This window comes from Erpetoichthys calabaricus, chromosome 16 (genome assembly GCF_900747795.2).
Source record: "Erpetoichthys calabaricus chromosome 16, fErpCal1.3, whole genome shotgun sequence".
NCBI classification, from domain to species: Eukaryota; Metazoa; Chordata; class Cladistia; order Polypteriformes; family Polypteridae; genus Erpetoichthys; species Erpetoichthys calabaricus.
The window spans coordinates 76,575,562-76,591,091 of NC_041409.2; the positions used below are offsets into that span (position 1 = coordinate 76,575,562).

At 37.2% G+C, this 15,530-nt stretch overlaps 1 protein-coding gene across 2 annotated transcripts in view; it reads right to left on the reverse strand.

Annotated features, from left to right (window-relative positions):
- Window positions 1-2,034: 2,034 nt before the first annotated feature.
- The window catches only part of znf839 (zinc finger protein 839), a 37,896-nt gene continuing 24,400 nt past the window's right edge, over window positions 2,035-15,530 (reverse strand). For both annotated transcript variants that reach the window (XM_028821497.2, XM_028821496.2), the window contains exons 6-8: window positions 14,549-14,677; window positions 11,385-11,517; window positions 2,035-3,718 (exon numbers count right to left, since the gene is read on the reverse strand). In XM_028821497.2, the coding sequence (XP_028677330.2) occupies window positions 3,111-3,718; window positions 11,385-11,517; window positions 14,549-14,677 (870 nt within the window). In that variant the 3' untranslated portion in view covers window positions 2,035-3,110. The remainder of the gene's footprint in view (window positions 3,719-11,384; window positions 11,518-14,548; window positions 14,678-15,530) is intronic.

A 15,530-nucleotide genomic window follows, 5' to 3' on the forward strand; every position in this document is an offset into this window, starting at 1 on the left:
GTTGCAGAGATGTGGTGTGGATTGGTGGGAAGAACTGCTACAGAAAATCCAAAGTTTTATAAGAAATTGGATGCAAAAGAACGTGTGTAAATGGGCTTCATTGATTATTGAAGACCTTCATGTAATCAAAGTGAAACATGAATAAATTAACGAGTTAAACATCAACAGACGTTTACCACTTGAAGGAAAAGACATTCAGTTTGTAGTGAATTGTTACTGAGAGACAAGAGCAGCTAAAAGAATCCAGAGTGAATCTGGAGAATGGAAGTCAAGAAGAAGAGGACTACGACAAGGCTGTGTGCTTCCAAGAGATGTTGTCTTGAATAGCAAAGGCACTGAAGAAATGAAAGGGATAAGGATGTCGATGTGACAAGTGTGCAGATGATAGTGTGAAGAACAGCTACAGGGAATGTTAAAGGTGGGAGTAGAAGGCAGTGAAGAGAAGAGACAGGACTACCACTGAACTGCAATAAAACAGTAGGACGCTTATGAAATACAAAGCAGTAGCAGAATGTCACTTAAAAGCCAAATCTGAAAACAAACATCAAGGCAGGTCGATCACTTTTACTACAAAGGTGGCATTAATACAACAATGGAAGACGTGATCAGGAAACCAACAGAAGGATTGCTATGGGCAAACATGGCTTTATATAATTAAAAAAAAAAACCCTGATAAACCAAAACATTATAATGAAACACAGGTGAGCATTCTAAGGGGTTATGTTTGGCTGTGAAACATGAAGTGTAAGCACAACAATAGAAGGTACACTAGACAGCTATGAAATATGACAGGATGAAGGAGTAAAGAACGCAGGTGAGTGCGTAAGTGAGACAGAACATTTGGGGCCACAGCATCAGGATTGGAAGTGTTACACAGCTAGGATAAAATCGAAGACAAGAAAGAGGCAGAGAAACCTCAGCACTTGAACTGCTGCGAGATGGTTCAGGAACATCAGGAGATGTAATGAGGTTTTTAGTATGGCAAGGTAAAGGGCTAACAATGTCGGCATCAGAAATGGCACCTGGGGAGATTAATCCTTTTCACCTAGAATACACACCTTATGAATTTATAACAATATATACAGTAAGTTGGATAAACAATTACTCACACCCTCACATCTGCCTGAAAGATTAAGTCCACGATTGCTGAAATAATTACATCTTGCAGAACTAGAGCCACATTTTTGTCAGCTTTACCCAAGTAAGCTCATTTTCATAAAAAATAAAGACAGTCCTTGCTAAATCTAATCTCACAGCACATAACTCCTCCATGAGTATAAAGAACAGCTGCAATTCTGTCCGGGCTGGATGCCACCAGCTTGTGAATGTAAGCAACATCAATTTTCATTGAATCTTCAGCACCAAAGATGCCACAGTTCAGTCAGAATGGTTGCCAGTATTTTCAGCTGTTGCTCCAGATAGTTCTACAGATTTGTCTATGGAATTTAAATCTGGAGCCAGTCGAGATGTGAGAGCACTTCAGAATGGTCTTCGTCGTGCTATATCCCACACTGTTCTAAACCCTGTGCACCCAAAAATTGTTATCTTGGAAGACTAGGCTAACTGATTTTACACAAGCAGTTGGGTTTGTAAGTAATTAACAAATGTTTGGGACACCCGTAGGAATTTGTTTTCATTCACAATGCATGATTATTAACTTTGAACATATTTCAGCTGCAGTTCTGGCAAAGATTGCAGCTGACCCCAACATTGGCTACTGGTAACATCTGCAAAGCTGGCAGCTGCACGTACATTGCAATGCACTATCCTCTTTTTATCAATTGTTCCCAAACAAAGGTGGCATACCACTACTCCTCATCCCTCTATTAACCCCATAGTAGACAACACAACTATTGGTAGGAACGGTTTTTATATGGGGTGCCCTCAGTTAGTGAACGAGGTATGCATGACCTCTGACACGGATGGTGAGGAAACACACTTTGATATCACAGTTAACATACAAAGGCAACGTGCCAAAATATGAAGGGGACAATCGTTTTTCACTGAAGAAATTAAGACGCCACATACAAGAGGTGTCCTGCAGGAATTGCAGGGGTTTTAAAACATGTTTCATTTTTATTTGCTCTTTAAGAAAGGTGCAAAATGTGCAAATTGTCGGTTATGTGGACTAAATGAAATAGTCTGGGCTAATTCCTTCCTTTGATTTAAAGAAAATAAAGCACTTGTCAAATCTTATTTTTGTCAGTAAGCAGGATGTTTGCATGGAAAAGCTTTGAAACAAATGGAATACAGTCAAAGATATTGAGTTATACACTGATCAAGCAGAAATAATCAATGATTGCTTAAAATTCAGCTGTTATGCCCCGACCATATTCTAAAGTCATATGGCAGATAACAATATTAATAACAAAAAGAAAATCAGAATGATTTGTTACACAAAAAAAGGCCAGGGCAGCTATAGGGACTTGCGGGAAGTTTTCTGTAGCCTTGAAACAGTGCAAAATATTTATTTCTATAATAATAATAATAATAATAATAATTAAAAAAAAAACAAAAAAAAAAAAACAACATGACCACTGATGCCTTGAAATATTCAAGATGTTCTGGAGACTTATTATATATAGATATTTTTTCATACAAAATGCAAAAAAAAAAAAAAAAAAAAAAAAAATCACTGTCAAAATTCATCTCTATACAAATAATTTATGCCTTTCTCACAGGCCATAATATCAAAATTACAAAAATATAATATTCTTTAGGTTATTTACATGTTCACTGATGTGTTTCTGTAACCAGAATACCTTCACCATGTCCCCTCTGCCTCCATTGCAAGGAGTGCTTCTACAGTTTCCAGCGGGACCCCATCAGGCGGTGCGAATGTGCATTGTGGTGCCATCTGCATTGGTTACGATGACAATCCCTTCTGAAGCTATACCCCCTGTAGAGTGATGCATGATAATGCCATCAGAAGTCTGTATAAATATCTGTTCATTTCCCTGAGTTAACAGTTCCTGGTTGTCATCAGCAAGTTGAAATTCAACAGTCCCATCCACAGTAACAGCCTGCTCCACGCAGCCATTCTGCTCAGTGCTCTGCCCGTGGAGTTCTCCCCAAATTAGCTATGTGTAAGCCACTTATTGCTTCTTCATTTATTTCATTTTCAGGCAAATAGGGGTGGCAAGGGTCTCCACAGGCTGCTGAGACACTAGATGCACATTCCTATAAGAATGATTTAGAGGCATTCCATCTCTGCTCAGAGCCTTTTCCAGCTGCTGCATCTGGTCAACTATATCAGAATCATTCAAGTCTTCAGAATTGCAGCAGTTTACCAAGGCATTGCCTTTTGAAAAATCTGAATTAATAATACTGTTAGCAATTGGCATATGAGTAGGCACCTCCTCAGCTACAGATTCATTTGCTAAGCTTTGACTGATGAGGTGTTCCTGAACAAGCGCTTCGGTTGAGAACTTTGCTTGTACAGCAGGGAATTCTTCTGAAACTTCCTCTCTGTTGTCAGCTCTAGAAAGATCTGGCTGCATATCTACCAGAACAGTCTGGGCAACTGGCATTGGTACTTCAGTTGGACGACAAAGCAAAATGTTTGTATCTGGCTGGTTGCTTCTGGAGTCAAAATTATCAATTTCATTACTAGTCTGAAGTAGCTCTCTGTTGAGGTGATTGACATCCATGGTGGACCCATTGGTTTTGCCATTGGCTTGCAGAAGTGCCAGAGTCTCTTTCTGTGTCTTTCTTAAATCTGTGGGTTTAGAAACAAAATGATTATCTAAATATATAGTCCAAAAACACCAAATTCTAAGTTGGTAAAGTGGGGAAATTGATATGTTGTAGGCAGTAAAACACTTCATCCCATAACACTTCCTTTTACAAGTCATCTATCATCTCTAGTCAATTTGAACTACTATAGAGGCTCACTAGGCACTAAGACTTCCCAGCACTTTCAGTTGTTTAAAAAAAAGGTGCAAACTATGTTTCTGACCAAAGCCAAAAATTAAACTCTTTCACAATTCGTCTACAAATCCTGGCTTAGCAGTACTAGAAACCACCCAGGCTTTGCTATAGGTACAAACAGTAACCAAAAACAACAAGCATTATTTCTAACTGTGGAAAATGAGTTAAAGGTTTTAGTCCAGGACTATCAAATTACATTCCTGGATGTCCTTCCTTGGCAAAATTAGGTATGCCCTTCTTTATATAGTACAGTTGGGCATCTCCACCACGTGAGCGGAGGTGCGTTATGCCTAACATACTTGACAGTGATAACCTACTGAATAACTCTTGCTAAAAAGAAAGGGTTTGGTCTTGTATATTGTTTAACCTCCCATCAACTAGCCAAGCTGCGATTTTTCTTAAGCTCTTTACAGTGTTTGCATTTTTTGGGAAGATTTGGAGAGTGCTTCCTACTCCCCACTGCACCTGGCTCACAGAATAGAAAGAAGTTAGAAATAAGGCACTTTATTCACACAAGCAAATGCAATTAGAACATTCATTATGCAGCTGAAAAGAAAACCTACTTCTTGGACAGGTACCATATTTTTGTTCAATTATTTTAGAATAATACTCAAAAAAGTATTTAAAATGAAATATTTTACACAGCCTTTTTCACATAATATTTTTAAAACTCCATGTAGTTTGGATCACATTTGGAGTGTGAATGCCATTCAGCTCAATAAAAAAAAATATTGCTGTGAAACATGAAACTACCTACGGATATTACTAATAAAGTGGTAAAATCTCAAAGCACATAGATAATCTCCAACACACTCCCATACTTGCACTCTTGATCCATTTTTCTTTCAGAATTTACAAAATGTATTTTGTGGGTAGCTACGTAATTAAAAATGTAAAAATCTTATTAATGTAATTCAATTTTTATGTTTGCACATGTAATTGAGGTGGTTAAGAATAAAAAATAGGCACTGTGCCATGCACATTATAATCACTGCATTTCCTTTCAAAACATCCAGTCACAACATTGAGCCCTACAGATTATGTGCATTCAGTTTGTAATGGGAAAAAATTGCAGACAAGTTCAATAAATTAATAGAAGCAGAGTTTTTAGACATTGGTTTCCAAACCCCAACTTAATCTATGAGGGGGGACCCAAAAATAAACGGAAATATTTTTAAAACGTGTTTAATTTATTTTCTGTACAAACTACAATTAGTCTCCTTCAAAGTACTCTCCATTGGCGGAAATACACTTATCTAACCGTTTGTTCCATTGTTCGAAACATTTTTTAAATTCGTCTGAAGTAATGCCTATTAATGCTCTGGTCGTTTCTTGTTTTACCTCTTCGACGTCAGCAAAACGCCTTCCTTTCAAGTCTTTTTTCATCCAAAGGAACAAAAAGAAATCACACGGAGCTAAATCCGGTGAGTAGGGTGGGTGGTTCAGGGTTGTCATACCGTTTCTTGCCAAAAATTGGCTAATGCTGAGAGCAGTGTGAGATGGAGCGTTGTCATGATGAAAGAACCAATCGAACGACTCCCACAAATCAGGGTGTTTCCTTCTCACACTGTTGCGCAACCTTCTTAACACTTCTAGGTAATAATAATAATAATTCATTACATTTATAGTAGAATGCTTTGGTTTACAGTCTGACCTGCTGGAACAAATTCATAATGCATGAGACCTTTGACATCAAAAAGAAATCAACATTGTTTTCACTTTTGATTTCACCTGCCGAGCTTTTTTTGCTCGAGGAGAATTCGCGGTTTTCCAATTACTGGGACTGCTGTTTCGACTCAGGATCGTAACTGTAGCACCACGATTCATCTCCTGTAATAATTTTGGAAAAAAAAATCTGGGTCATTATCAAACTGATCCTTCATCTTCACGACAAGTTTCCAGGCGACGCTCTTTTTTGATCTGCTGTCAGCAATCGCGGGACGAATTTTGCAGAAACTCTTCTCATTTTCAAATCTTGCGATTAAATTCGCTGAACCGAGCTCCACGACAACTGGGTAATCTTAACAAGTTCGTCAATGGTCCTACGTCGATTTTCATTAATTAATTCTCGGATTGTGGTGACATTTTCATCGGTTCGCGATGTTGAAGGACGCCCGGGGCGTTGGTGGTATTCAATCGACATTTCACCATTCTTAAAGCGGCCAAACCACTCGTAGACTTGGCTTTTACCCATAGCATCTTCTTTGTAAGCTTTTTTTTTTAAACATAACAATAGTTTCTGCAACACTTTTTCAAGAAGAACACAAAATTTCACTGCCGCACGTTGCTCACGATAATCGGCCATCGTAAAAAAAATGACGCTTGCACCAAGTACCAACCTAACAACAACAAAATTCCGGTTATTTTTGGGTCCCCCCTCGTATATATACACTTGGTAAGAAGCCCTGGTGTTTGAAACAAGAGGGATGCCTGAAAACAATTAACGTGTATGCTGTAAGGAAAAAAAATACCAATGAAAATTAAAGAAACAGTGCATTAAACTCTGGCATTTAGAAAAAAATGTCAGTGGTCAAAACCAAAAAAATAAATAGTTCTTGACAATGTTAAGTCTACTATGGCCTTTTTTATATATATATATCGACTAGCAAAATACCCGCGCTTCGCAGCGGAGAAGTAGTGTGTTAAAGAGGTTATGAAAAAAAAAGGAAACATTTTAAAAATAACGTAACATGATTGTCAATGTAATTGTGTTGTCATTGTTATGAGTGTTGCTGTGTTTTATATATATAAAATACACACACACACAAACATATATACAGTATACATATACATATACACATATATATATACACATACATATACATACATACATACATACATACATACATACATACATACATACATACATACATACATACATACATACATACATACATACATACATACATACATACATACATACATACATACATACATACATACATACATACATACATACATACATACACACACACACACACACACACACACACACACACACACACACACACACACACACACACACACACACACACACACACACACACACACACACACACACACACACATACATACATACATACATACATACATACATACATACATACATACATACATACATACATATACACATCCACATATCAACATATATATATATATACACATATATACACACACACACGCTTTATGGGTGATGATTGTTTTACTCTTTTTATGTTTATTTTATTTTATTGTAGAATCAACTCCTATCTGCGCACAGCAGGGCAGCCGTGGGCGGATGCGTATGGTGTATTCACTCCATGTTATCGTGCATTGCGCTGTCAGTGGTATTTTGATAAAAGAATTTGAACAACATATAAGAAGCGTATAAATTATTAAACAGTAAAACATTAACATTTAAGAAGTAAAGTTACATTAAGTACTACTGCAGTGCCTTCGGGTATACCTCATTTTTTGTTTGCCCATTACATGCTTAAATGTATACATTTTTTGGTGCACCTACCGGAGAACACACGACATATAACCGAGCGTGGGAGAAGCATGGATTTTAAACACGCATTGAGTTCATCTGCTGGTCTCCCTCGTGGAATAACTGGTAATGTTTGACTAAAATCTACAGCGAGTAAAACCGACATTACCTCCTATTTTTTTTTTTTACGATCTCTGAGATGTTGCTTTTTTCGGTTCAAGGCTTCATAAGCTCTTTTTATGTTGTATGGTGTACTTATCCCAAACCATCATCTTTGAATGTTGCAAGACTTTCGCCTTGTATGTAGATCGGGGTAATTACATTCATTGCATTCCTAGTCTGAATCACAATCTGATTGTATGGGTGGTTACCTGGCACTGTAGGGTTGCCACCCGTCCTTTAAAATACGGAATCGTGGCGCGTTTGAGAATGAAATTGCGCGTCCCGTTTTGAATCAATACTGGACGGGATTTATCCCGTATTTTTTTTATCATTTTTTTTTTAAAGCAGCGTCTCATGCAAATCATCCCACACGCATTTTATGAAGATGCCTCCTTTCCTACTTTTGATTGGGTAATACTTGATGTCATCGTTAGTTTGATTGGTGTTTTTAACTGTCCAGTGAGGAGGGCGTGTCTTTTAAGTACAGTCTGCAAAGTGTTGGCACTGAGATGTGGCGTCAGCGCCATAGTTGAAGCCCCTAACGTTGCGGTCAGCAAGTCGGCTAACATCCGCCATGTGCCGTCTTTCAGTTGCGAGAAGCAGATCATAGAATGGTTGAAACTGTTGCCCCTAACGTTGCGCCACGGCGTGTGGTTCGTTTATACCTCGTGTCTTCTCATTAAACTTTTATCTCGCGAATATGTTATTGCAATCCGCAGCGGGAGCGTTATAATAAACTTAATTTAAACTTACGTTTTACACCGTGCTTTGTTTCCCTTATGAACATGTTTGTATGCTTCACTCGCTCCCTTCTCAATTGTTTAATTAATTTTTTGCTCTTCGCTGTTTGCGGGCTCTTCCTCCATTTCCCCCCACTTCGTTCTTTTATCTCGCGAATATGTTATTGCAATCCTTAACGGGAGCGTTTCAATAAACTGATTGAAAATAGTTTTGCATTTACCTTTTTAGTAAAAGGCGAGCTTTTAAGCCTGAGAAATCACCCCGTAAATGCACACGTTTAATTGGACATGTGTTAATATGTATGGTTACACAGTATTAAAAGACAGTGAACAACGTCAGTTACCTTTGTTCCTGCGTTTGATAAAAGGTGAGCTTTTAAGCCTGAGAAATCACCCCGTAAATGCACACGTTTAATTGCACATGTGTTAATATGTATGCTTACACAGTATTAAAAGACAGTCAAAAATTAACGTCATTTACCTTCGTTCCCGCGTGCGACTCGTGCTGTAAATCTCTTCCTTGTTTTTAGTTCACGTGATTACGTAGGAGGCGTGATGACGCGATACGTGACTCCGCCTCCTCCATTACAGTGTATGGACAAAAAATATGTTCCAGTTATGACCATTACGCTTTGAATTTCGAAATGAAACCTGCCTAACTTTTGTAAGTAAGCTGTAAGGAATGAGCCTGCCAAATTTCAGCCTTCCACCTACACGGGAAGTTGGAGAATTAGTGATGAGTCAGTCAGTCAGTCAGTGAGGGCTTTGCCTTTTATTATTATAGATTTACTTTTTTTCCCCCCTTTTGCTCATTTATGCAGTGCCTTGGTCTTCAAGATAGAAAACTTGAATCAGACTCCAAATTGCAACCAAACACGAGGAGAAGGTTAGGAGCATGTGCTGATATGGTGCATTGCTGCATCCACCACATGACAAACCAACTCAGGATCTCAGATTTGGACCCGAGTGCAGCCATGCAACATGTCATACCTCAGCACCACACTAGTTCAGATGGAATGGAACCAGTGTGAGGTTTATGGTGGCTCAAATGCCCAACGAGGTAGAGTCACTTTTGGAGTTTACAGGATTCGAACCGGCAACCTTCAGATTACCAGTGCAAATCCCTAGCCTCAGAGCCACCACTCCGCCCTAACAGGACCAGCTTTAAATGTAATGTACATCAACCACTTCAGTTAAGAGAAAGAACCTGGTGTGTATAAAAGGAATGCAATATGGGTTTCTATAGGGGATATTGTGGATGTAGTGCAAAATTTTTCAAGCATATATTTTTGTACAAGCAACACAAAAATAATTTGCAATATCAACACAGATACCATGTAAAAGGTTAGGAGTAGAGCATTTGTCTAAAAAGGCTACTTTCCCTTTAAAGACTAGCACTCAATTCTAGGTTAGAACATGGGTTTCCCTACATCCAACTACTGTATATTAACCCACACTTCGCTTTAAAGAAATATTCTATGTCATAACCCAAGTGGTTTCCGTTATACTAACCCAGACTTTACTTTTAAGAAATTAAACAATCAAAAGCACACAGTTTCTAAAATATTTTTGCAAGGAAGCAGTAAACCAATTTTAAAATGAGCACTAATTGAAGTCAACATACAAGAACTCTTGGATTCAACCATAAGGAAGCCCATGATACACAGCAAAGAAATGTCTGCCTGTATGCCAAAAATTAACTATTCACAGACATAAAAAGTGGAACTCACTTATCCCATTTCACATAATCGTAATAGGTACTTTGTAAGCTGTGCAGTGGTAAAGAGAATGGGTTACAGCTAGAGGCTAGAGTTATGGGGGGAACCTCAACTGTAAGCAACCCTTCTACAAATAGAAGGCTTCACCTCAAGGATTTACCCAGAGTTAAATTTAGAAAGTGTACCAATATATGTATTATCTTACTGTGAAGGCAACAGAGATACTTGAAATACATTTGACTACTGAGATTCATGTCATACATTTCAAATGCTGGGATGAACTTAGTCTTACTTTCTTACCTATAATTCTGTCACATAAAAAAGGAACAGAATATACTAATATATTGTAGATTACATATTTTTACACCGACCCAAGTTTCCTTGTGGTTTCATTAATAAAACATGCTCTAAAAACAGCTCTTTGAATTAATTTATTTTTTTGTCAATCTTGCTTTATTTTTTTTATTTTTTAAACTGTACAGTCTACAGTACACATTATCAATGATGCTCTGTGTTTTTAATGGTACGTGCAATAAATTAATTTCTTGTTCACTTTTTTTTTTTTTTTTAATTTGCACAAAACAAAAACAAAAAAGAGCTTAAACCTCATTTGCTCAAGAAAACATTTTATTGACCCGGATATTCGGACCGTTCTTTCAATTTCTCTCTGTCCAGGTGCTCCAGATGATTTGCAGTTCAGGGTCTTTTTGTAGTATTTATAATAATCTTGTGGTTTGTTATCTGTTATTCTAATTCAAAGCTTTCTGTTTCCAGCATTTACTTCAGTGTTTTATGCTAATATTATTTTGTACCCAATGTTGTGTATTTGATCTTTTGCTGCTTTTTCCTCGTTAATCATTATGAAATTCTGTAAATCATTTAGTATCATTCCCATGTCCTGAGTAAGTTAAATTACTACTAAAAGAAACTGGATTCAGTCTGAAAGGCTTTTACATTATGATTTATGCATTAAAATATACAATTATATGGTTATACCGTGACATATGCTGTACCATAACCATGTTCATTTTAAATTATATCAATTTTGGCCATACCTCCCACCCCTAGTATCAAGTATTGCAAAATTTCACTGATACTGGTATGGACTACAAAAATTCTAGTATCGTCACATCTCTGTGCTACAACAAAACACGAGTGTTCCCAGTGCACTAGAGTCACACATACAGTAGATGAAATAGTGTAATGTTAATGGACACACACATTTCTAGAAGTGTCTAGTGAAGAAGTATTTATAGTTGTGCTCCGATTTGGATTAAATGCTACTAATAGCCTTTGACAAATTAAAATGATGAATTCAGCATTTAAATCTATAAAGCATCCTGTTATGGTTGTCTAATGCTTTACCTTGTTCCACTGGTGCAACAGTAGCTGGTACATCCTTATCAGACACCTCTAACCCATTCAGTTTCAAACATGTTCCATTCATGTCTTCTATCCTTATCTTTTTGGCAGATGGAAGCTGAATGTCATTTTCTCTCTAAAAAGTAGTAGTAAAAAGGAGATTTATGAAAACATGCAAGTCATATTCTTAAAAACCTTATATGTGTAAGACAGTACAGATGAGACATAAAAGAAAGTTTAAAGGGTAACACCTGGATTGTCTGATATAACAAATTTAACTATTTACAAAGAATTTGTTAACCAATCATATTCTTTTCACCCCAATACCTCATCTCCACAATATAGCAGACAGGTTACCAAGGTCCATCACATTCCAAGGAATGCTGGCATGTGCAATGATCTCCAAATGCTCATAGAGGTTTTTCAAAGGAATTACTGTCAGAAAACACACCACTTAAAACTTCACAGAAGAATAGCCAGGAAAACCCAACCAAGCATACAATGTCTGTGGCCAACTATATGCACATAAATTATACTGGGAAATGCACAAAAATGACAATGCTACTGCCTCACAGCTTCTGATGAAAGTATCTGAGCAGTCAACACATTTTCACAGGTTTTGATCTGGGTGGTCTGCTTTTCCTCTCACACTCCAAAGGCATATAGTTCAGGTTAACTGGGAACTTTAACCTGCCTATTATAATCAAGCAAGTATGCCTTATGAGGTACTGGCATCCCGCCCAGGTTTGGTTTCTGCCTTGTGCCCCGTGTTGGCTGGGATTGGCTCCAGCAGACCCCCGTGACCCTGTGTTTGGATTCAGCGGGTTGGAAAATGAATGGATGGATGGATGGATTATATATACAGTGTATATAAATATATATTATATACATATATACACAGTGGGTACGGAAAGTATTCAGACCCCCTTCAATTTTTCACTCTGTCATATTGCAGCCATTTGCTAAAATCATTTAAATTAATTTTTTCCCTCATTAATGTACACACAGCACCCCATATTGACAGACAATAAAAAGAATTTTTGAAATTGTTGCAGATTTATTAAAAAAGAAAAACTGAAATATCACATGGTCCTAAGTATTCAGACCCTTTGCTCCGTATTTAGTAGAAGCACCCTTTTGAGCTAATACAGCCATGAGTCTTCACATACATACATACACACACATATTATTATTTATATATATATATATATATATAGACATACATACACATACATATCTTTTTATATTTATATATAAATCCCCGCGAAGTACTGCTTTTAAATAATTTTTATTAAGAAGAAAATAAATCCTTTTTAAAATTGAGGGAAAATATACCAATAACAATTTGTTAAGGATCTGTTTTTTTGTTAAGCTGCCTTTACAGAGCCTCTCCGCTGTTTTATAAACGAACGCCATATAAGGCCGTCCTTTCTCCTAGCTTAGCGGTTCTGTATTCTTTTATTGTTCGTTTATAAAGATTGTTATAGTTATTGTGTAGCTATTTGAGACTCACTGTTCTGTTCAGGTACCCATTTCCTTTATGTAGTCCGCGGATTCTCCGCTATTTTTTGTTCGTTTATTACGATTATAGTTATTTATTGATTCCCTTCTGTAGCTGACTGCCTGCTCATATAAGGCGCTCTGCTGTTTTTTTGTGAAGCAGCCTTAATACAGCTTTTCCGCTGTTTTATAAACGAACGCCATATAAGGTCTTCCTTTTTCCTTGCTTCGCCAAAGAATGAGCCTTTTTATTTAATCCACGGGTTCTTCGCTTTTTTTTTTTTTTTTTTCCTGTTTTTACGATTGTTATAGTTCTGTTTGTATACCACGTTGTCAGTTCAGCACTCCGGTTGTAATATGACAAAGCCGTGTAAGCTTACTGTTAAGAATGCAACGTATAGTTGTACAGGAGAAAAGCAATCTTGCCTCAAATCAATGGCAACCTTTTGTAGGTCTATGAACTTAATTTAAACTTTAGGTTTACATGGTGCTTTGTTTCCGAAGTACCTGCACTCATGAATATGTCTGTATGCGTCAGTCGCTCAAATCCCCGCGCTTCGCACCGGCGAAGTACTGCTTTTAAATTTTTATTAAGAAGAAAAGAAAACCTTTTTAAATTGAGGGAAAATATACCAAAAACAATTTGTTAAGGATCTGTTTTTTTGTGAAGCTGCCTTCACATAGTCTCTCCGCTGTTTTATAAACAAACGCCATATAAGGTCTTCCTTTTTCGTTGCTTCGCCAACGGAAGCAGCCTTTTTATTTAATCCACGGGTAGGTCTATGAACTTAATTTAAACTTTAGGTTTACACGGTGCTTTGTTTCCAACGTGCTGCGTTCAGTCAGTTCACGCGAGCCGCTGTCTTGTGTGATGTTGCGATGTCCACAGCATTATTTAATGTTAGCTAAGACCCGGCACTTAAAAGTTTCTTGCTACAGCAATTTTTAATCCGTTACAAAGTCATCCAAAGTCTCGTTTATACCTTGTGTCTTCTCATTAAACTTGTATCTTGCGAATATGGTATTGAAAACGGCAGCGGGAGCGTTTCTCATTAAACTTGTATCTCGCGAATATGGTATTGCAAATGGCAGCGGTAGCGTTTCTATAAACTTAATTTAAACTTACGTTTTACACCGTGCTTTGTTTCCGCAGTATCGAAGTGATCACTCGTGCTGCATTCAGTCAGTTCACGTGAGCTGCTCTCTTGTGCCTTCTCAATTGTGTAATGAATGTTTTCTTCAGCGCTCTTTGGGCTCTTCCTTGTTTTCAGTTCACGTGATTACGTAGGAGGCGTGATGACGCGATACGCGACTCCGCCTCCTCCATTACAGTATATGGACAAAAAAGAGGTTCCAGTTATGACCATTACGCGTAGAATTTCGAAATGAAACCTGCCTAACTTTTGTAAGTAAGTGTAAGGAATGAGCCTGCCAAATTTCAGCCTTCCACCTACACAGGAAGTTGGAGAATTAGTGATGAGTGAGTGAATGAGTGAGGGCTTTGCCTTTTATTATATTAGTATAGATTGATCATTAAAAAGAACGAACATTTAAACAAAGGGCTATTCTATATATTTAAATATTTGATGCTTTTAATAAGGTAAAAAATTTCCAAAATATACTGTACTATGTTTTTTGCTTCTTATAAAAAAAAGTAAATTTTGTACCTCTTTCTGCTTGTTGGTATCAGAAGGCTGCTGTTTTTTCTGTGGTACACCCAAAGTACAACACTGCACTGGGACACTAAACTGTACCTTGCTTTTCAACAAATCTTCAATTCCCAATGATTTTGACACCTGTGAAAATAAATGTTATTGGCTATTTATAGCTATTAAGAGCCTTTATAGACACAATATGAAGTATATAAGTATATCTGAATAAGTATCTTCCTTTTAACATAAACCTTTTAAAATAAATAATCTGTTCTTATAGTTGGAGGGAATGTCAAACTTGACAACTGCAGTTGCTGATCTCATTGACAAGAGAATGTCCGATTACACAAGGGCATGACAAATTAGACAAAATTTCCAGCACAGTTTGTACATTTCCAAATTATCACAAACGTATGCCATTTTCTAACAGCAAATAAAGTGTTTTATATGACAGAGTCAGTGTTGGACAAATGGTTCACAGGTATGGTCATTTCAGCTGCAATCTCAGCCCTCATTTGTCTTGTGTTTATTTAGCATAACTGAATGGAAACAAGACAGATAGACAAGCTCCTTTCCTCCACCCATTTGTGAGGTTGAAAACACCCATTTTCCTTATTTCTGGAAACTACATTTTAATACATTTTACTTCCAGCTGGGCACTTATTGGTTCTCAGCTTTTGAATAGACAATTCCATCACCACAAGTAAAGACAAAATCAAACCTATTTGATTTTGTTGGGTTAAGTCAGAGTGGTTAGAATGAGATGCTGTGCATTGCAGGCTACATGATTGCCTCCAACTCACTATGATTATGTAAATGGCATCTGCTACTGGAGAAAAAAAAAAAGTGACAGGGCATTTAGGAGAGGAAGAACAGGGTATATATATTTTTGTTTCACCATAGAGAAGCAGGATGTTCTGAAAACCTTCACTTCCATTAATCTTGACTTCAATATTAGTTTATAAGTGTTGCTAATATGACTGAATACAGGTTACAG